The 24,240-nt window shown below is 36.6% G+C and overlaps 1 protein-coding gene across 3 annotated transcripts in view; it reads left to right on the top strand.

Moving 5' to 3' along the window:
• Window positions 1-24,240, top strand: part of spryd3 (SPRY domain containing 3) — a 154,932-nt gene that overhangs the window by 124,545 nt on the left and 6,147 nt on the right. For all 3 annotated transcript variants that reach the window (XM_039746762.1, XM_039746761.1, XM_039746763.1), the window contains exons 9-10: window positions 9,405-9,524; window positions 16,974-17,113. In XM_039746762.1, coding sequence (XP_039602696.1) covers window positions 9,405-9,524; window positions 16,974-17,113 — 260 coding nt within the window. The remainder of the gene's footprint in view (window positions 1-9,404; window positions 9,525-16,973; window positions 17,114-24,240) is intronic.

Genomic DNA, 24,240 nt, shown 5'->3' with positions numbered 1-24,240 from the left:
CTTGTTATTCATGTTTTCCATTTTTTACTGACTTTTGTATTACTTCTTTACTACTTGAATGTTGTAAAGGAAAATGTGAAAATAATTCTGGAAAAAGATATTTTTACTTGAGCTTTGATGTTAAGACAAAAGAAGCAACTATTTCAAAGGAGTATGATGATTTTTCTATAGGCACTGTAAATCTCTCTTAATAAAAAGTTACTAAAATGTGGATATTTCAAATAAAGAGTTGTGGGGAAAAGGCATTTAGACATGTTACTTCTAAAGGCAGTAGCAGTGTCATCCATGTAAATAGTGTCTTTGTGTTTTGGCTGCTTTTTTTATAGCCTGGAAGTGCCTTAGTAATGTAGGCGAGAGTGCTCTCCAATCCTGCTTCTCACCAACCACACAACAGCTGCTGAAAATGCATCCTTTTGAGAATGATGATGCCACATGCTTGGAGTGTAAGGATAGTTCCTGTAAATAGTGGTTGGCTGTGATACAGTGCCCCATGCAAGCTGCTACAGAACACTATCAGGGTGATCAGGAGTTCTGCAGCCTCAAGTTGTAGATAAACAGAGATTTTATCAGCAGCCATATCACCAGATGAGACTCTTGTTTGTTTGCCTTAAGGAAAGAATTTCATTTCCAGCTAAAAATGAGCATTCCATTGTAAGCACTGAATAAATACAGAGATGCAACATCAAGTGGATTGATGCATATGCACACATTTTTGTAGAAAAAGAGGCTCACAAATGTATATGGTTTTATCACGGGGCAGGTTTTGGGTAGCACCTTGCATCCTGCTTTGTGTAGGCTGCCACACTAGCAGTAATCCACTCATGATGACTAATTACATTTACCCATTTCAAAATCTATGAATAAAATAGGAATTGGTAAGTTATGTTCACTTTTCTGGTGTCTTGTGGTCCATCTAGATCATCTTTGCCCATCAATTTGTACTGTAGCATTGCCTTAATTTGTATGATAAACCCTAAAAATATAGAACTAATTAATATTATAATTAAATAATTAAATGTATCTAGTACAATAATTGGAAACAGATCTGGCAAAGAAATACACAAAGAGCCAAATCATCATAGGATCCCATGGTGCAGGTTTCTGACAGCTGCAGGAGGCTAAGTTTCAGTCATTCCGGCATGAGCAATGCTTGTGAGGAGCTTACATCTTCTCTCACTTGGCTCTTCTCTATTAAGTTAACTAAGTATGTTTTATTGCTGCCATGTGACATGTACCCTGCAATTATTTGATGCTCTGTTCAAAACTCACTTCTGCCATGAAAACATGAAACACAGGTATGCTGTACGTCAAAAGTTGGATTGCATGGGTTTAGAAATTAGATAGATTAGATAGATAGAGTTGTCTGTTGTTACAGTCATGACTTTCATGTACACTAGTTTCTGTTATTTCCTTTCTTTTCTTGGTCTCCTCACTTCAGTCCTAGTCCAAGCAAGCTTTCCTAACTGTTTTACATGACCTCAAAGCTGTCGTGACAAGTATTGCAGTGTTATATTAAAGAACAACCATTTGCATCTTTTCACTTTTTCACCATCCACAGTCTTAGACAGTTTTGCCTTGTCAGTTTTGTATATAAGCTATTTGAGTGACTTGAAATGCCTGAGCAACCAAATAACTTTAGGTCTTTTAGATTTTTATTCAAAAGCCCGAGGTTTTTAATTTCCTCTTGTCATCTGCCATAATTCTTCAGCACCTGCTAATTTTAAATACGTTTGTACATTTTTTTCTTATAGAACTTTAGAACAGTTTTGATGAGAACAGGCCATTCAGCCCAGCAAGCTTGTCCTTCCTTTTTACCTCTAAAAAATAACATCAAGTCAAGATATGAATATCCTTAAAGTCCCAGACTCTACCACACTACTTTGTAATTTACTCCTTGTGCCCCTTGCATGAAGAAAAACTTTCTAACATTTATGCAAAGTCTAGCTCCTAACAAGTTTTCAACTGTGTCCCCATGTTCTTGCTGCAGAATTTATTTTAAAGTAACAGCTGGGATCCAATATACTAATTCCTTTCATAATTTTAAACACTGACCATATCACCTCTTAAACTAAGTTTGCTTGAACTGGAAAGGTTAACTCCTTCAATCTCTCTTCATCGCTAATACCTCTTAATCCCATAATTAGCTTACTCCCTCATCTCTGGACTTGAGCATAACCTCTTCTGACTTGTACTCCAATCATTATGTTATATAACGTAATATCCTTCTTGATGAATTCTGTAAACTTTCTTGATATGAATGGTCATTAAATCCACTGCGACTCCCAGATCCTTCTCACTTGTAACTTTAAAGTTTCACTCCTCCCATTGTGCATTTTTCTGTTAAATTTATATAATATATATGCTGAAATATATCATTTTGTTATTTAAAAAGTGAAAACAGTTGAATATTTTTGTGGGAACAGTTTCATGTAAATTTCACACTAGCCCAGAAGATCAAAATTCGTGTGTATATGTTTTCTCCACATGATGCTTTAAAGCCCAACAAAAATGCAGTAACTAAAGAAATTCATTTCATTTATTTATGAATCTATCATGGCAGAAATAAATCGGGCCGACCCTGAATGGAAGTCCTGTACATATTAGGACACATTTGCACACACCAATGCTTATTTATGCCATCCAGCCTAACCCAAACTTCTGAGACATGTGGGAGAAAACTGAAGTATTGATGGAAAACCCATATGGGCACAATGATTTCATCCCAGGTCTGTGGCACTATGAGTCAGTTACACTGACAAGTATGGCACCATGCCATCCATAAAACGATTCAGTTTATTTTACATAATGTACTTCTTAGTGAGCCCAGCCATCTAAGTTAGATATAATGAAGCAAGAAAATATTCTATGCGCTTGTATAGAATAGCTTGTAAATTATTACTTGTTGCAAGATTTCCAGAATAATCACTCCAAGGATTTGGTTTACTCATGTTATAATCTCATACAATTTCAGTTATTAGCTTTTCTTATTAACAAGTCATGCAAGTTGTCAATCCAAAACTGGGGATGGTTTTCTTCCATTTAAATCCTTCTTGTAAGACACCTGTAATGCAGCAGACCCCATTACATTTTTTCTTTTGTCTCTTTTATAAGTTTACTGTCACTTGTTACCCTCTTAAGGAGTTTTTCAGTGACCTGGGAGCACATTCACTTGTGTGAATATTGCATGAGAATTGGGACCTGTTCCAGAGTGTTGGGTTTTTATATGTAATTTTCCTCCATTACCTTCTGTCTGATTTTGGTTATTTAAATAAAAACATAAAAAAACACATTAACAGTAACCCACTTTTCTTAGCTGCTACTCAGCAGTCATTTAAACTGCAAAAACAAGTGGGGCTTTTCTCTCATTTGCTGGGAGATCATCCCAACATGTTCTACCATCTACGGTTATTTTCTTGTCACAATGCCATCTTTCACACTGTCCTGTTGTTTATGTCTGACTTGGGCTGTGCAGTCTCCAAATTTCCATACTGAACATATGTCTTTTGGAAGTATCATGATATATGCAATTATTATTTATATTTAGGCTGGAAATCTGAAGCATTTAAATGTGTTTGACGTTATGTTGGCAAGATAAAAGTAATTAATTCTGGTAGCCCTCCAAAATGATGCAATGTCCTTGCTATTGCAAGAAAAAGCTAACCATTATTGGTAAGTGTGATAGTAAAGCATCCTAAAATATACTTAATTTACTCAGTTTGCAAATATGAACAAAGAAAATGACATAGTATATGCAAAAGATTAGGAAAAATGCAACCTAGAAAAACTGTTAGTTTGCAAAATGGTAAACCCATATATCATCAAATTAAAATTGTCAATAAGGAAAAAAGCAATATTGGTCTTTTGATAACCTTACAGAAAGTTTTTGTAAGAACATTTAGTATTTGTTCACTTTATAATTCAAGACATTAACGTCTAACAGGTTAATAATGGATTTTTTTTTTTGGTCCAACAAACATGAAGTTTGCTTTGACAAGTTTTACTTAAAAGGCAAAGAGCTTCTCTCATCACCAAGAAGCGGATTCTCCTTGCCCTCAATCATGTTCTCCTCCATAATTTGGGACATTAATGCTGAAATTAGGTTTGTGCCACAAGTATATAAAGTAAAACCCTTCATATTAAGACACATATGGTAGTCGCACAGGGTCAGGTCTTAAGAACAGGTCAGTTGTAGGGTCTGTCTGAATCCAGAATTTCAGAAGGCATTTTATGCGATAAAGAGTTATGGAACAGAAGGGGATGGCCAACACCTTACTACTTTTCCCAGACTGGCTTTCACAAATGTCCAAGCAAGTCAGTTTAATATTCAGTAGTTATGTGTGGCTTTGAGGTATGTAATCAATATGGACAACACCTTCAGCATCATAAGATATTATGCATATGGTCTTTACCAGCATTGGCCTGGCCCTTTAATTTCTTTGGCATTAGGGAATCACCATGCTTCCACTATTTATATTGTTTTTTGAAGTCTTGATCATAGTAATGTATCAAAATTTCATCCATAATTAAGAAATCCTTCATAAATTTACTACAGTTCAAATTCATTAGAATCTCCTAGTGTTCTCCTTGGCATTTTGGATACAATGATGCTTCATTTCAGGAGTCAACATTCTGGGCTCCCAGTATGCACAGAGCTTGATTATGTTTAGTTGTTCATGAAGACTGGATTCAGTTGACACATTACTAATACTTATAGTGCAGTGGTTCTCAGACTCGGTCATGAGGACGCCACGTGGCTACAGATTTTTGTTCTATCCAGGTTCACAATCAGTGAGTCATGTTGCCTCAAACTGATCTCATTTAATTAACTTGTATTTTTTCTCTTATTCTGCATTCAGAAAAGCACCACAGTGTGATTTTTACATTCATAAGACATTTAGAAATATTTGTATTTTTACTATAACTTTAAACACTTGACTCTCTCTTGTTGTTTTTCTGTTAAGTTGGTTTTTACTGCGTAGTTTGCTCCCTTAATTATCCCCTAATAATGACAGTTAACCCCAAGCAGAACAGACACTCAGGCAAATGACACTGAGTGCTGAAAGGTTGCAACTGTTTCAGCATCAGACCCATTAACGTGCTAATTAGTAAATAGTGGATTAAATAACCAGAACACATGGGAAAGGAGAATGAAAATGATGATAAATCTTAAAAAGCCTAGGTTAAAAAAAACATTAAATTATTCCCATGTAAATAATTAAATGCTTGGTATGTTCTAAAAAAAAAATCACCAAAGTTTGTAATTTCTATATTAACCTCAAGACAAGGAAACTGGGAAATAACAGCCTCTTTAATTTGGCTTGCAGTCCAAGCTGACTGAAACAGCAGCCACAGATTCTCCAAGAGTAAGTTTGAAAAGGTAAAGTGTATGCTATTTCATATAACACCTCTCTTTGATTCTCCATTACGGTTTGCTATAAAGTGATAACATTTTCTTCTGTTGTCAATGGTGTTGTGTTGTGTGCTAGTGAAATTTTGCAGGACTTCTGTTGGATAAGGCTTATGAAGAAGGCTAATCCAGGTACACATTGACTAGAAGAGAGTGAATGTTAAAAGGCATGTTGTTCTATAACATTAGAAATTATAAGAGGCAGTCATTGCCAGAAGTTTGATTTTGTGGTTTTTGGAATCCATGTTGACTTGTTCTAAAACAGGCAACATACACTCTAAAAAACAAATGCCAGAAACTTGTAATTCACATAATTTAGTAAACAGGAGCTCAAAGCATCATGATGCTCCAACAATGATGGACTGAAAGCCAGAAGTCTACGTGACCATCATCATCAGGTCCTTCCATGAAAATATGATGATTTATGTTAGGTAGAATGCCCAGAGGGGACTGGGCGGTCTCTTGGTCTGGAACCCCTACAGATTTTTTTTTTTCTTCAGCTTTTGGAGTTTTTTTTGTTTTTTCTGTCCACCCTGGCCATCGGACCTTACTCTTATTCTATGTTAATTAATGTTGACTTATGTTTATTTTTTATTGTGTCTTCTATTTTTCTATTCATTTTGTAAAGCACTTTGAGCTACATTTTTTTGTATGAATATGTGCTATATAAATAAATGTTGATTGATTGATTGATTTTTAGCCACTTCCTAAATCTGCACTTTTCATATTCAGGTTCAAAGTAACTTTTTATATTCAACCAGAAAGTTGATGTGTTTGCTTATTGCCAAAGCAATGTCGGCTTCTAAAGATGAAACTGTTGAAAGGTCAGCTAAAGCAATAGGTATAATAATAGCACTCCAATGATTTGTGTTGAGACTACTACTTTGATATTCAGGGTAGCTTCACCTTCATTACTACATCTATCAAATAACAATCGCTGTTCTTTATGCATAACATTGTTTTTCAAGCCACAGACGAGTCATTTGTCACACAGGTACTTTGCACCATATTTCAGATTTTTGACTTATAGCAATCAGATGGCAGAAGAGACTCGGAGTAAGGGAGAGTGGCAAGAAATACTACAGTGTGATTTATCAACAGAGAAACCATGCCATATGGGTTGTGATAGTAGTGTGAGAGTTGATGTTTTCATTTCAACCCCAAATTATATTGGATTTGTGTCCATTACATATTACTTTGTCTTTAATCAAGCATTCCTCCTGTTTTTACTGTGACCCCAAGCCCATACCACAGTATGGCTGTGTAATCTTTCACAATTACACCACTATCACATTCTGGCCAGCAACGTTTCTCTGTCATATTTGTCTTTAAACCTACAGTAGTCAGTTTTTAATGCAATGTGGATTTTTTTTGCACCAAATGAAAAAACAAGTTTTCTAGTACTAACAACAGCTATGAACTAATTATACTAAGATTTATGGTAATAAAGTACAGTAATATCAATTCTACAATTTTTTATCTTGCCATCAGCTAGTTAAAATAATAAAAAAATATTTTTATGCAGTGCATTCAGAAAGCCTACAGCCCCCTTCATTTTTTCACATTTTGTTATTTTGTAGGCTTGTGCTAAAATCATTTAAATTCATTGTTCCCCACATCAAGCAACACTCAATACCCTAGATTAACTAAGCAAAAAAAGGACTTTAGATTTTTTTTTATTAAAACAAAGCAGAGATGTAACATTGACACAAGTATTCAGACACTTCAATCAGTGCTTAGTTGAAGCTACTTTGGCAATTCCAGCCTGGAGTCTTCTTGGGTATGAGCTTTGCATAGCTAGTTTTGGGAATTTTCTACTATTCTTCTCTATAGATCCTCTCAAGCTCTGTCAGGTTGTATAGCGACCATTGATAAACAGATTTTTTCAGGTCTGTCCAGAGATGTTTGATTGGGTTCAGGTCTGCACTGTAGCTGGGTCACTGAATGACATTCACACAGTTTTTCCTAAACCACTCCTGTGCTTCCTTTACTTTGTGCTAAGGGTCATTGTCCTGTTGACAAGTGAACCTTTGGCCCAATGTGAGGTGCAGGATGCTCTGGAATTTTGGAGACCACTCTTGGAAATCTTCCACGCTGCAGAAATGTTTTGTAGTCTTCCCCATATCTGTGCCTTGACATGCTCTACAGGCAATTTCTTTGGTTTTTGCTGTGATGCACATTGTCAAACTGTGGGACCTTTATAGACGTGTGTGTGACTTTCCTAATTGCTGTACTTGCAATCAATGAATTTACTACATGTGGACTCCAAACAAGGTGTAGAAATATCTTATGGATGATCAATAGAAAGGGATGCACTTGAGCCATATCCTAAGTGTCACAGTAAACGGACTGAATACTCACGTCAATGTGAGACTTCAGGTTATTGTTGTTAATAAATTTGCAAAAATTTGTAATGCCTTGTTTTCTCTTTGTCTTTCTGAGGCATTGAGTGTCGCTTGATGTGGTAAGAAATTAATTTAAATGATTTTAGCATAAGCTTGCAACATAACAAAATGTGAAAAAGTGAAGTGGTCGGAATACTCGTGATGCACTGTATATTAAAAACTAATAGTATGCAGTAAACAATAAATATGCAGACAAATAATTGCATATTGGCTTACCTATGGGAAACTTATGGAGTTACATACGTGTGTGTTGAGCGGTTTTAAGGGTTCAGGAAGCCAGTGCAGTAGAGTCACTTCAGGTGGTCATGATGCTCAGACTTTGGGTTGGGCTTGTGGGTTCAAATCAAGACTTTGATTTTCGAAAAGTAGGATGGATGGAGCCATTTCAGTGTTGAAGGATAGGCAGTCTTGCTGTCAAGATCATGTGATATGGTTAGTGACCCTGATGGTGAATTAGTGATTGCAACTTTTCTGACTTCAGTTTTGCATCAATTTACAATGTGACATGATGCTGTTGTATCCTTAGTTGTGTGAAGATAATGGATGCAGCTTAACATATTTCTGACCTGGAGATTTTGCTAGCTGGGTTTAAACTTGTGCTTGTTTAAATTGACAAAGAACTGTTAATAGAAATAGCACAGACGTTCTTAAGTTGATATTGCTTTCTTTTACTTTATTTTACTATTTTTTGTTTCATTCTGCTTAATCCTTTTTTGTTTCGTCATTTGACTAGAAACTGGCATCTTCTTTTACCAGATACTAGATAGTCACATCTTTCATTATGTATATGTGGTTTAGTTTGTTGCCAGTTGGCTGACTAACCTCTCTCTTGAAATGTCTTTCTGTGTTTATAATGTTCCCTGTCACCTAGGTGGTGCTGGCCTGTGTTTTTTTTTTGACTCCTCTAAGCAAGTGCCAAGTACATTTCTGGCTCATTGCATTTGCACCAGGCACGCGCTAAACAACATAAGTGTGCAGGTTACCACGCGTAACAGGTATCTCTTTCTCTTGCTGATTACAGATGGCTTTGATGTAAGGGTTTGCCTGGCAGAAAGGGGTAGGCGCCCCTCTACTGGCTGCCATTAAGCCAGTCTGGACAGGTCAGCTTTACAAATGCCTGCATTCTTCTGTCTGTTAAATCTCCTCCCGTGTCATTCCCCAGCTCTTCCCAGCAATTGATTTTAACATGTGATAGGGCCCTCTTCTCAGGACACAGAGGAAGGAAGAGATGAAACGACATCCACCCACATTATTTAATTGCAGATAGGGATTGTTTAATCTGTGTCATTGCCTTTTTGTTGCTATGACGACCTGACAAATATTTACTAGCCGGCCTGACTAATGGAACGTGCAAGGCCTGTGGCTTTGTGCATTTTACATTTAAAATCAGTTTTCTACAACTTTTTTTTTCTTTGTAATGATTTATGGCATTTTTTGAAAAATTTGTACAAGTCATGATTTTAATGATACCATTTGCTTCTGTCAGCATAGCCAGCTTCGTTTCTAAGGTAGCAGGTTTATTATGTTGTATTTGCTATTTCACATTTTACATTTAATACCTGAGCTGTCTTTGTGTTTTTTGTTTTTTTAAGATGATGGGAAGATTTTCCATGGGAGTGGTGTGGGAGATCCCTTTGGACCACGTTGCTTTGAAGGTGACATCATGGGGTGCGGGATTATGTTTCCACGAGACTACATCCTCGATAGTGAAGGTAAAAGTGTATATTGTGTCGAGCAATGTGCTACATTTTCACAAGTGCTGCTTTCTAGAGCTCCTTGCTCCACAAAGCACATCTTTGTCAAAAGAGCTCCTACAGTGTATCCAATTTATATGTTAGAGAAAGGATGAAAAAACATATAATATTTACCATTTAAATTTAATTGAAAAACATCAAAAGGCCAGTCCTGCAGATGTTGAGCATCTTGGGAAGGTGCTTTGTATGGAGGGGGGCTATTTATAAACTAAACATATTATTTTTACAGACAGCATTAACACCTTAACTTGTATCTTAGACTGGAAAGCACAAGGTTTCAACACTTTCACTGACATTCAGATCTTCTAAAATACTGAAATGACTGTGTTACATTTGGAGCAGTTTGAGATCATGATTACTCTACAGATTGTTATGTAACTACCTTATATCAGTTTGTGAGTTGCTGCATGGGGCAAGTTTAAGGTTTATTAGCTGGTCATGTTTACACAAGAATACATGAATTTTGCCTTCTTGACTGCATCCAATAACAGTCAAAAATGAAAACACAGAGATAAACAAATTAAAAGTTGCACAAAAAGTCTGAAATATTTTAACTTGAGCAATGTAGTTGCTAGGAATTTCTCTTGATGTTACACCCATACACATAACAAGGCAAATACATTTAGGAACACATTATACCATATACAGCATAACACCATCACATTATATACGGTAGTGTAAAGCAGTACTTTGTTAACTGCTTTAAATAGTCTCACAATCAGTTTTTAATTATAATTGTTGCATGATACATATGAAGAACTCTACCCTGCAAGAATTTTTATTATCTTTATTATCTTCAGTAGCCCTTATTAAAAAGCTGTATGGTGCTGGGAAGAAAGGAATTTGTGGAGCGTTTTTTGTGGGTCCTCCCTGATTTATGGAAGGAAAATTCTACATGTAATGGGCCATCAGCTGAGATGATTTCCAGATTCTTTTAATGTTACACTCTGACACACACTTACCCAGTCACCTGCTTCAGTAGTTTTACTGCATGTTTATTAACCTGCTGAAGCTTTTCTAAAATCTTGCTTTGTCAGACACATAAACCAGGCTATAAAAACTGAAAGTGATGACACACTGCTGTAAAAGGAGAACATGATGCCCTTGTCTAATTTAAATATTTTTTTTGAATTTATATGAGGGACTTTCAAAAATTTATTAATAATTTCAAAAACAAACCAACTCTTATACTAAACTGCCAGGGCAGCTGGCTTGCCAGACAGAAATAGTCACATGACACTCGGACACCATTTCCAACAAAAATATAAAAGTGCAGAAACATTTTGAACGTCCCTTGTAGATTAGAAATAAACACTGACTGAATTTAGAGTATATATTTTTTATATTGATATGCCAGGGTTATACTGTATCTATCTATAGGAGAGTGATTATCTAGATGAGTCCCTAAGTACTTATATTTAGTAACGCACCATTTGGGACATGTTCACTTTGATTGTAGTGATCTACCTATAAACAGCAAATAGGCAGTGCCAAGTTTAGTGCACCTAGGAAGTTTGGTCACTTTAGCAGTATGGATTCATAGACTTATTCCCCCCCAGTACTCCATTTGTAGAAAAAGAGGAACAGTTATACTGTAGGCTGCTTTATCAAAAAGCTAAAAATATAAATCTAATTAATCATCAAGGTTAATATTTGGATACCAGTTTAAATTGTCATATTGTATTGTACAGCTATTGCTTTCAGTTTTTTTCAGTTTGTAGAATCAGAGTGTACAGTATTGAACAAGGATACAATTGTACAGTTTGAGAACAGGCAGGTTAAGTGACTTGCACAGGATCACGTAGTTGAGGACTGCACTTACACTAATTAGCTTTCCAAACCTTAGTAGCTCAACTTGCATTTCCTTAATAACTACCCAGAATAGCATCCACTGATAGGAAAATATAAAATATAGTTATTTTTTATGGTTCTGTTCCCCTTCATAAAACAGTCTAAATTAATTGTATTGATGTAATAAGAAAGCATGTGAATTGAGCAAAATTTACTAACCATGTCCCACAGTCCAAAGACATGCAGGTCATGTGGATAGGCATTGCTAAATTGGCCCAAGTGTATGTCTTTGCATCCACCGAGCAATGGACTGGCATCCTGTCCAGGGGACTGTTCATGCCTTGTGACTTCTTCTTGCTGTGGTAAGCTCCAGCTTCCCCAAGACCCTGCTTAGGATAAAGTGGGTTTCAATCTGAACAGACAGATGTTATTTACACATTGGATTCTTTGATTAAATCATATATATTTAAATGTATATGTTTAACCCTTTGGCAGAAATTTTACCAGCAAGGTACACAACACATGTTCATATTTCTTCCTGAAAAATAGGCTCCTTTAGGTCACAGCATATTGCTAGCCTAAAAACACACATGCATTCATCTTAAAACAGGTTGTAGAGGGTAAACACTCAAACAAAAGAAAAAATGCCACTTTGCTTTACTTGTAATTAAAAAAAAAAAAATACTGAACATTGTCACAACAGAGCCCCTGGTCCAGTAGGATCATGAAAGAATTTCTTGTCTTTGTTTGAGGTTTAGACCAATTTAGGCTCACTAATTATTATAAGCTGTATGTCTTTTTGATGTGGGAGAAAAACTAATGCAGGCATGAGAAGAATATGCAGATTCTGCTCAGGCAACGACTAGGCTGTGATTCAAAACCATTCCCCTAGAGCAGTGCTTAAGCATGGTAAACATGCAAATGCCAATTAACTTTTAGTATTATGTATAGCATACAGTACCATAAACAAAGCTAAACCGCCTTGTACATTTTTTTGTTTTCTTCTCTCGTAGCCCAGAGTTAAATTAAAAAGCTTTAATTATTCACCTCCTATTCCTTGTAACTTATAAATGAAATATGTATTCAATTCTTTTCATTCCATTCATTTTAAAAAGGAAGATGTAATTTAACCTGAATAGATACCAGTGACCACAGTATTCCAATCCTAAAAAACTTTCTTCAACCCTAGTTACCTTGTCAGTCAACTGATTTTCAGGATTCATTTAGTTTTTCTTAGTACAGGAAGCTGTACTTTAAAATAAAGATAGTTATTGAGCACCAAAGAGTTTGTGAAATTATTCTAGGCGAAAGTTTTGGCAAGATACAGAGCATATCCCGAGTAGAAAATACCTAAAGGCTTTGGTTATTTTTTGTGAGCATAAAAAACTGAACTAATGGGAATTTGCGTGGCACCATTAAGACCGGATCATGAGTGAGGAAGAAGGAAAGTACTCACAAAGAAACAGGCCACTGAGATTTCGCAAACACATCACACATCCTCTACTATAAGAAACACTACAGTCATTACTGTCTTTCAGCTACTGTATTTAATCCCATTAAAAATTCATTAAAACGTGGACAGAAAGGGGGATTTATTCATTAAATTTTATGGCTGGAAATTGTACAACCTCAGGATCTTGCATTATTTCAGCATGTTCACATGTTCAGTATTGTGAAAAAATATTTGCCCTCAACAGATTTTCCGCACTATTGAATTTTCTCAGATTGTTCCTTAGGTTTTGTGTACAGGAAAATCTGAAGAAAATGTAATTGCTAAATGTAGTGCTTCCTCCATTCCTTTTAATTTAGAAAAGTAATTAATTATGCAATAGTTAAGTAAAAAAAAAATGTACTTAACCCAATTAATTAAACATACACAGATATCAGTTGTTAAATAGTTCTGCCCCAATTAAGGTCAAACCTGGCCCACAAAAATGTATCAAACTTTGGCCCTTGTGCTCATAGTTTAAATTGTCAGCTGACAGAGTCTAGAGGTGCGTGTACAAAACAAATCCTCAAAACCTCCAGTAAAGCTTGTTAATGCCAGTGAATTTGAAAATAGTGACAAAGCCATATCTAAGGCACAGCGTCTGTACGTTTCAGCAGTCGAAAGTTTGTGAAAGTAGGCAGTTGAGGTCTTGAACAGTTCACTGAATAAGTAAGACATAAAATATTCTGTGAAGTCACTGTCACAGATCTGCCAGCCTCCCTCAATTCTGTTAAAGTCAGTGTTCATGATGCTGTCATCAGGTGGAGAATGTCAGATCAGATTTGGGGAAAGTACTTTTTCATCGAAGTGTTCTTTCATTCCTGTTTTTTTTTTTTTGTGCTTTCTTAGTTGGTGAGTCCTGCATTACATACATATTTCTTCTTTGGCATCAGTTTTGGTTAATAACTTACAAGCTTCTCAAACTGTACTATTTCAACCTATAAAGTGGAGCCATAGGTGGCGATTAGCTGTCAACCTTTTTCTGTAAAATGCAACAACAATATTTGTTTAAATAGCACACTTTCATATAGTGTATGATGGTAGCTGAATGTTCTTTACAAAAGTAATAGCTAAACAGAGTTACAAAAGAAAGTAAAAACTACAGAACAATGTAGTGCTGCATCGCACTGCACAGAAAAAGACTCTTTTTAATGTCAAAGGGAAAACAGACCTCTGCAAAGTAGTCTAAGTTAAGTTTAAATATAAAGCAAAACTGATTACATAAGTATTCATCCCCTTCAGGTCAGTATTTAGTAAATGGCAGCCTTGAGTCAGTGTACACAGGCCTCCCTCCATCAGCTTTATACATCTGGACAGTGCAGTTTTTCCCAATACTGCTTTGCAGAATTGTAATATATTTAAACCACTTTGCAGATATTTGTTTTCACTTCAACATTAAAAAGTATTTTTCTGTTTCCAGTGTAGAAAAAGCCCAATTAAATCCACCGTGACTCAATGTTGATTTAACAAAAAAAAAACTTCAAAGGAGTGAATATTTTTTATAGGCACTGTACATAATAAGTTCACTGATTTTTCAATGAGATTGGATCCATTTTATTTTCTAATTTATTTTAATTTCTATTCATTTAATTCTATTTTCTTTGATTTTTCTTCCAATTATGTGCAATCTTTATCATAGAAAATGCAAAGTTAATGTCACATTTTTCATCATCACTCCATTCCATAATCTTCAGCTAAGCTGTTCTAATATATTTCTAAGATGCATTTTAAGGGTGGTCATGGTTTCTGTTTCAAGTACATGCCTCAGTAGTTTTTTTTTTCCTAAATTCCCATGGCTCTTTGTGTCTGGGAGTCTTTGCAGTGTCAGTCTTAAGTACACTTCTTCTTACTCTCCGCTAGGTTTCCTCAAGTCCATGATTCGCTATTTAAATGATATCAAAATTACTGATGCCATTGAGTTCAGCAATATTGTTAATGGACAAATATAGTTAGGTTCCAATAATATAAATAAGTTCGGAAATGCTTTATTTTGCTGTTAATTTAAACAAAACTGTACTTTTTTTCATGCCTGAATTATGTAATTAGTCATTTGTAAAGTTGTAATTACATTTTACCTCTGATCTTGTTCTAGCACTTTGTGCTCTTAATAATTATTATACAAAAATGAATTGCATTGAATGGAAGACATTAATTAGATCCCATAACCATCTGTGCTCAAAACCAAGCTAGTTTAAAAACAACTGTTTGTTCAGTCAATCAAATTTTATATTATGTACTGTTTTTAACAGCATTAGAGGCTTGCTGGGTCACTATCCCTCTTTTTAAATTATTCATATATATATATATATATATATATATATATATATATATATATATATATATATATATATATAAAGTCAGAAGAAGAGACAAGAGACATGGCAAGGGTTGGGGCAGCCACCCGTTTAATTTGGTATCCTGGCTGCAAAAGCAAACGATTCATGATTGAGTCAAGTTTACAGAACTCCTTCCATGGAAAAGGTGTGAGGCTTTATAGGAAGTTGGGGGGAAGTGATGTCATCCTCGGGACCGGAAGTGATGTGTCCCGAGTAGAGGTGGTGGTACCTGGTGGGATTTCCCGGGAAAGGCCTGCAGGGAACTTAGAAAGAGCGTTAGTGTACCCACCCCCCTTGGCAGGTGTATTATCATTCATCTCTAAGCCCTTCAGCTGTCTCCTATGCACACTATGTGACAATACACTGTATGTGTGTGTGTGTGTGTATATATATATATATATATATATATATATATATATAGTTTTACTGCCAAATAAGACAAAGAGTACGCAACACATGTTTCGCCCTAATTCTGGGCTCATCAGGCATACACACTCACTGCACCCCCTCTCGGGGATCGAATCTCGGACGTCAGAGGCAAAGCCTCTTTACGTTGCGCCACGGCATGTGGTTCGTTTATTTGACAGCATGTAGATCGGGGTAAGTACATTCATGGCATTCATAGTGTGAATCACAATCTGATTGTATGGGTGGTTACCTACCAGGTAACGCTTGTGGTTCGTCTGCAAGTCGGCAAACATCCGCCACGGTGCCCTCTTAAGTTACGAGAAGCAGATCGTAGAATGTTGCATAGTTTTACTGACAAATCATGCAAAGAGTACGCGACACGTGTTTCTATGATCTGCTTCTCGCAACTGAAGAGGGCACCGTGGCAATGAACAATAGACATTTTTTTAGCACTCCTGTATTTTGTATTGTTAATTGTGTAGTTTATTCAGTTTATTCAGTACAGGCACAGAGCACTTATACAAGATTCCAACTATAATGCACCAGAGATAAATGAATTATAAATCTTTGCCATATTTACCTATAAAACAAGCAAATTACATTAGATAAAGAATAAAAGCCAAATGATTTTAATTAGTGATGTGTAGATGAAGCCCTGTGTAGCTTTTTGGGCTACTTTCTGATTGTGCCAGAAAAAGATCCGAAATATCAGAACTTCGAAAATGCTGACATCTGGTGTCTAATAGATATCATAGCAGTCAAAAGCTCCAGATAGCAGAGGAAGCCCACATACAATCCCATGTTGGCTGCATAGTTTCAGTCCGACTGGTGCACTAAAAGCCTAGGAATGCTTTGGGTGTTCCTTTTGAACTTATTGTAATCATGATAATACAGCAATAAATGTACATTTTGCATAAACGCTTCACAGTATAATAGGAAGCAGAATCATTTCTTTCATCTTGCTCCAAATATCTGTTAATATAGCAGTGGCACTAAGCGCTACAGCAGGACATCGAGTATTAATATTGGAACAGAGGATTGTAATAACATTTGTGATTGCTGCAAAGAGGACTAAACATTTTAATCTGTTAGAGCACCATCCAGTAAAGAAGCTCATACAAGGTTGTACTGTTGAGCCTGAGACAGAGATTGAATCTTGTGTTTTAAAGCCCTGCACATAGTCCACTGTACCACATTGCCTGCCTGTAATTTTTAGACAGATATACGGGAGCAAGTCTCTTTATTTCTAGATTTTTCCTCTGCTATGTAGCCTGGTGTGCAAATTTAAAAGATGTAAATAAATGGAACCTGGTAATATGTCTCCCGTGACCCCTCCTGACTGGCACAAGTGTAAGAATAATTTGCTGATATTTCTCTCTCCAGAAGAAAATGAAGACTCCCTGGACTCCATGGAGGTGAAACCGAAGCAGAGACGTGTGCAAAATGTCCTCTACCTCAATGATGAAGATGAGGAAGAAGAAGGAGAAGATATGGAACAAGAGCATGAAGGGAAGAAAGTTATGGTATGTTCAGTTTGTTTGTGCATCTGCAGCAAATATTATTGTGCAGTCAGCCATCAAGTACATATTCAACTCTTTCTCCACCTCCACGTACTCAATTCTAAAGCTAATCAGGGTGGATGGCATGAGGAATGGGTTTTACGAGGTGTCAGTAATTGATTCTTATCTTAATGAGCTGCTTTGTATGTTTATGAACTTTAGATAACACTTTGTGATGGTATGAATGGAAACAAGACTAGACTTGATATTTTTTTACAAGAATTAGTGGATAGAACAGGTGAGCTTTGTTGGGCTGAATGACCTGTTCTTGTCTAGATTGTTGTAATGTAAAACAAAAAAGACAGTATAAAATAAACCATGAGAACAGCAGTCAACCCAAGATGTTCATGAATGCTATTTCATAGCATGCATTATAATACATGCAACAAATCTAGTCATTTTATGTAGCATAATTCACAAACACATCTTACAAGAAAGAAAATAGAAAGAAAAAAAATACCAAAGGCCAAAAAGCTAAAAATCAACTGTAGTTACATTGGCAGGTGGTCTTCCCTGTCAGCCCCTCTGTGCCAGCCTCAAACACCATCTAGTGGTGGAAGATTTTAGAATGATTGTTGTCTTGTGCTTCAGGAGGCTTTAAAGGAATACACCACCAAATATTATATATTACTATATGTTACTTACCTCGTGTAGTACGTAGTGACTGCTTTGAAAAATGTTTAATCTGTTGTTTTCATGGAGAATAGACGTAACAAAGTTTCTAGTAGAATAGACACCCTGTGGTGACCAACACTGGACAACAGCAACCAATATCAAAACTTCCATGAAAATATCTAATGTTACTCATGTTGCATGATCCACATTTAAAATCATCCAGTCATAAGCCCACAAAGTCTCAAACGCATATATTTTTACTTAAATATTTTAAATAAACCACTTCCTGAAAAGGCTCTTGTGAACTAAAATGGAACACACTTAGATGCAACTGATCATTTTAAATGAAGACATGCCCCCGTCTCATTCATTGGTCAGGAGTCCAGATTAGTAACTGCATATTCTTCAGCTAACATAGTACTTCATATGATATCAACAGTGCAAAGTTCATTTAGAGACGTTTACAACTAAACATCTTAAAAGGAAAGAGAGTGAAAACATTGTCAGGAAGAGTGTTTACCTCAGACTTGTGCATATCCAAGATGCTTCACCAAGCAGAAGGTCTAGCTCACTCATGCAGTTTCAGGAACCACCGCTAAATTATCCCAAACTACTCCAGTAGTGGATATGAACACAAGTGTAACCATGGGAAGCGGGTCTACAGTTTAAATGCTCTGCCAAAAGTGTGCGCATTCCATTCTCATTTACAAGTGTGTTTTTTTTTTTTTTCTTTTCATCTTTAAACAATATTTTAGTCGAAATACATTGTATTATTAGCAATGTTTATAGAAGCTAAAGACGACAAAATTCTACCTCAAACTTTTTGCCAAGCATAAATTACCACCTTTCCTAAGAAAAATAACGACTTGCTACAATGTGAATTATACGGATCAATCGTACTTCTGAATAATGATATTAAGATACTCTCCAAAGTTCTAGTCGGAAGGACTGAGAAAGTGATTCCCTCTGTAATATCACAACACCCAACCGGATTTATTAAAGGCAGACACTTCTAACCTTCGACGTTTGTTTAATATGTTCACCTATTAAATCTAACACCCCAGAGATCTTATTATCTTTAGATGCAGAAAAAGCATTTAATATGGTTGAATAAGACTACCTATTCACCACATTGAACAAATTTGGGTTCGTCCCAAACTTATGTGCATGTATCAAACTACTTTATATTAGTCCAGAAATCTCAGTTTGTATTAACAACATTATTTCAGACTACTCGACAAGGATGCCCCTTATCACCTTTGCTCTTTGCAGTCACCATTGAACCACTGGCTGTATGCGTTCGAAATGCATCAGAGATAAAGGGGATTTTCAGAGAAGGACTTTAACAGAAAATATCACTATATGCAGATGATATGGTACTGTATATAGGTGAACCACAAAATTCTGTGCCATTAGTTTTAAAAGCATTTGCAGATTGAAAATCAATTTGAATACAGTGTGCTTTTTCCAGTGAATTCTCTGTCACACAATATTGGACTGGACACCTTCCCATTTAATTTAGCAGGTCAGTTTTAATATCTAGGGGTAAATATCACAAGTAAATAGAAAACTCTTTTTCAACAAAAATTTGCTGTCTGCATGGAAAGAATTAAAGAAGACGTGAATAGATGGTCTACCCTCCATCTTACATTAGCAGGGAGAATCAACATTGTTAAGGTGACCACCTTCCCAAGCATCTTTTCCTATTTCAAAGTATCCCCATATACATTAACAAATCATTTTTTATGAAATTAGATTCAATCATAACCTCAATTATTTGCAATTCGAAACATCCACACATCCAAAGGGCAACTCTACAGTGACCTAAAGAAGAAGGGTGCATGGCACTACCTAATTTTCAGTTTTATTACCGGGTGGCAAATGTACAAGCTATAAAGACCTGGACATCGACACAGATCGATAAATAAACACAAGCCTGGTCTGCCATATAAATAAAATCTTGCAGTCCTGTTCTGTGTCCAGTAAATACAAATTATCATCATTACACTGATAATCCAATTGCCCTTCATTCTCTCAGAATATGGAACCAGTGTAGGAAGCACTTTAAGACAGAAGCTTTTATATGTTATACCTCTACATGACAACCACCTTTTTCCACCCTCTCAAACATATACAATATTTAATGTTTGAAAATGTCTGGGATTAAAACACTCAGAGATTTGTACATAGATAATGTCTTCACATCCTATGAACAATTACGCTTCAAATACAACTGCTCGTCAACACTTACTTTCAAGCTAGAAACTTTGCTAAACAGAACCTGCCCAAATTTCCTCACCTCCCACCTAGTTCTATATCATTAAAAATATTGATCAGTCTTGAAAGCTCCGATAGCGTCTCTACAATTTATAAAAATGTTTAAAGTCCCTTCCTTTCAAAGACCCCAGAGTACAGGAAAAGGATCTTTCACTTAATATTATATACAGAAAAGGAGTGGAAGGCACCCATGCACAGAATATACTATAGCTCCATATGCACAAAGCATTCAATCATTCAACTTAAAATCTTTTATTGAGCACATTTATCTCGTTTAAAATTGTCCAAAATGTTTCCAGGGCAAGATTCAACCTGTGTATGTTGCAATCTAGCTCTAGCCTCACTGGGCCACACGTTCTGGGCATGCACCAAATTAACAATATTTTGGACAATAATCTTTGAATGCCTGTCGAGATATCCTTAGCGTCAGAGTCACTTTAAACCTACTAACAGCTGTGTTTGGTGTACTCCCAGACGGGCTTGAAGTGAAAGGAGGACAAGCTATAATTTCCTTTACCTCACTACTAGTATGTAGACTTATCTTGCTCAACTGGAAGAATCCCACTCCACCACTTTCAAGTCAGTGATGTTATATAGTATTTGAAATCGGAAAAATGTAATTCTCACTTATAGGATCTGTACAAAACATTTCAAAAATATGACAGGATCTAATCAATAACATTTTAGAATAAGCTTCCATTTTGGGGTAAATGATACTCCTCCTTTCTTGCTGCTTTTACAAAGTAGCTTTGGTTGTGGGCTCTCCTCTCTTTCTCTTAAATGTGGGGATTTAATTTTTCTTTAAGTTTGACTTAATTGTATGGAATGTTATCTGCTTCTAATTAAAATAAAAAAAAATGTTGTAAGACTACATTGTAGGTGGCTTGACATGTGGATTTTTCCAAACAAATAATATGAGATTTTTTTCATGGATTATTTTGAATTTCTTTGCTGTTTTCTGGCAATGGTCACCATAGACACCTATTGTTATCTCCGTTCTCTATGAAAGCATAAGAGTAAAAAACTTTTCTCGGGGTTCACTACAAACTACAAGTAACATAAAAAATATATAATTTTTCAGTGGAACATTCTTTTAAGCACTATAGGTTTATAGGTTCATTGTTGTCGCATGTACAGAGACCAGTGAATCTCTTACTTATTGTACATGTACTAATCAACATAGAATATGTTGCCACTTTTTGGCATAATGATTAGTGAGTAGAACTATTTGACTTCAAATCTTCTGTCATTCTTACCTGAAAAATCTAAGAAGCAGAAGACAGTTTACCAATTCGGATAAATATTACTTTGGAAAATTAATTTATAATAGCAAAATGATTACAGAAGATGGATGAGCATGTTTATGTGAGAAAAACATTAAAAGAAAAGAAATGTGAATGAGGAGGGGAAAAGAAAAGAGCATGACAAGTGAGTAGTATTAATATTGTCACATGTTCAAGGTAAAGAGGAATTCTTACTTGTACATCCAACCAACATGCCACACGTTGCCACTGTCTAGTTCCATGATTTTAAATAAATCACAGAAAGGCACTATATATGTAATTTTTAGATGGCAACTTAAGAGTATTATATTCAAGTTTTTTTTTTGATACAGCCTAATACAGTAAACCCTCGTTTATCACGGTTAATCCGTTCCAGACTCTACCGTGATAAATGAATTTTCGCGAAGTAGGATTCTTTATTTATAAATCGAATATTTTTGCAGTTAGAGTATAGAAAACCTGTCTACGACCTTCTAAATACGTTTTTTAACATTATTAGAGCCCTCTAGACATGACATAACACCCTTTTGTCACCATTACACTCGTATTACCCAATATATAAGAGAAAATAAGACATATTAGACGTTACAAATATCAACAAATATCATATTATTAGGCTCACCCACCTTTTAAGGCGACTGACTTTTATCATCAATTTGTGTGCACTCCATGTGTACATCAGGCATGTAAGTGTAGGGAATGAGAACATTAAAGTGTCCATTCATAACATCTCCCGAAAAGTTTTTTTATCCCCTCGAGTGCCTGTGCAAAGTCATACAATGTCAGCCCGGATCTGTACCGCTAAAGACTAAATAAGCTATAGATGAGAATAAGCAAGCACCCTCTCCGCTGATATTTACTACGCGGTGAGGCATTTGTACTCCATCAACATTAATTATTTCCAGAGACATCGCGCACAAAAGCAAGGGAACGATGGGAGCACCAGAACTCTGCTCACATCGCGTCGCTTTGTACGCAAGTAGTAAGTCTGTGATAAGCGGAATACCGCTACGCTTTGCACTCACGGGATGGTAGGACAATCCTGACCGCTTTTATATAGTAGACTAGCAAAATACCCGCGCTTCGCAGCGGAGAAGTAGTGTGTTAAAGAAGTAATGAAAAAGAAAAGGAAATATTTTGAAAATAACATAACATGATTGTCAATGTAATTGTTTTGTCACTGTTGTGAGTGATGAGTGTTGCTGATATATACACACACACATATAAACATATATATACATATCCATACATATATACGTATACACATATATACACACACACACATATATACATACATATATATATATATATATATATTGTGACAGATTAAGAGCTTGCTCGCACCCTTGTACCCTCAGACCACACGTCAGACACCAGATAAAAGTCCAATTATTATTTATTATAATAATTATGTGCACAAAGCACGCTCCTCTCCACAATTCTCTAATAAACCAACAATTCTCTAATAAACCAATCCTCCAAACTCCCAGACGCTTAGCCACCCTACCTCCCAACTCAGCTCGCCGTCTGGGAGCTCCCACAGTCCTTTTATATCCCCCGACCCGGAAGTATTCCCAATCCAACAGTCCATAAGTCCTTATTCCTTCCGGGTCAGGGTAAACAATGCTTTTTCTCACCCCGGAAGCCCGTCGCTCTTCCTATGACGAACTTCCGGGTCATTTGGTCCTCCCTGCAGCTCCCTCTCGTGGCCCCCATGGCATCCAGCAGGGCGGTGCATAAAAACTCCATTGTCCATGATGCCGTGCTGGTCTTCTGGGGACCTCCACCTGGCGGCTTGGGGGTATTGACCGGGATAAACAGCCGGCCATCCTCCACAATATATATACATATATACACATACATCCACATATATATACATATATATCTACATATATACACATACATATACATACATACATACATACACATATATACACACAAATACATATATATATATATATATATATATATATATATACACACACACACATAAACATATATATACATATACTGTGAACGCTGGCCCGGACACAGACAGACAGACAACATAGTTTCACCCAACACACCGTTTATTTACAATATTTACAAAGTCTACCATGCTCACAAACCCCGGTGCCTCTTGCACCGATCCCCCAATGTCCAGGCCACACAGTCCTGTGCCTCTCTTTCTCCTGGCCGCCTCCAGTCCTCACTCCAGCTCCGTCGTCTTTCCTCCTGACTCTCGCCAATGACTGGAGTGAGGCGGCCCCTTTTATAGGAACCCGGATGGGCTCCAGCTGCTTCCGGCAATCAGTCCTAGCCACACCCCAGTGTGGCGGAAGTGCGCTGCGCACCCGAAGCCGTCCGGGTGTCCCCTGTCGTCTTCCCCCCAGCACTTCCTGGTGTGGCGGAAGTGCTGGGCTCCAGGGCTCCTCAGGCACCTGGGCGCCGCCTGGCGGTGGCCACGGGCCCCTACAGGGTTGGGCTTCCAAGCCCTGTACCCGAGGCCCCCAACATAACCAGGACGGACGCCCCCTCGCGGTCTGGAGATGGCACAAGCCCTCCTCTGGTCCTCCTGGGCGTCCCGGCCGGGCGTGACCACAATACATGCATATACACACACACACACACACACACACACACACATATATATATATATATATATATATATATATATATATATATATATATATATATATATATATATATATATATACACACACATACATACACTCTTTGGGGTGCGAGCAACAGTTGCTGGAGGTGGCAGAATCCACCAGGGAAGAAAAATGAAAAACATTACTTGTACAAAATCTTAATTTATTTATCCATTCCTAAATAATTAAATGGGCAGGCTATTTGGTATCAGTGCAATACGCTGCTTGTTAAAACGGATGACTCCCGCTCTTACGTGCAAGTCTGCGTGGATATTATGAA

This window comes from Polypterus senegalus, chromosome 3, assembly GCF_016835505.1.
Source record: "Polypterus senegalus isolate Bchr_013 chromosome 3, ASM1683550v1, whole genome shotgun sequence".
NCBI classification, from domain to species: domain Eukaryota; kingdom Metazoa; phylum Chordata; class Cladistia; order Polypteriformes; family Polypteridae; genus Polypterus; species Polypterus senegalus.
The sequence above is the reverse complement of the archived record's forward strand: the minus strand, read 5'-3'. Positions and strand labels throughout refer to the sequence as shown.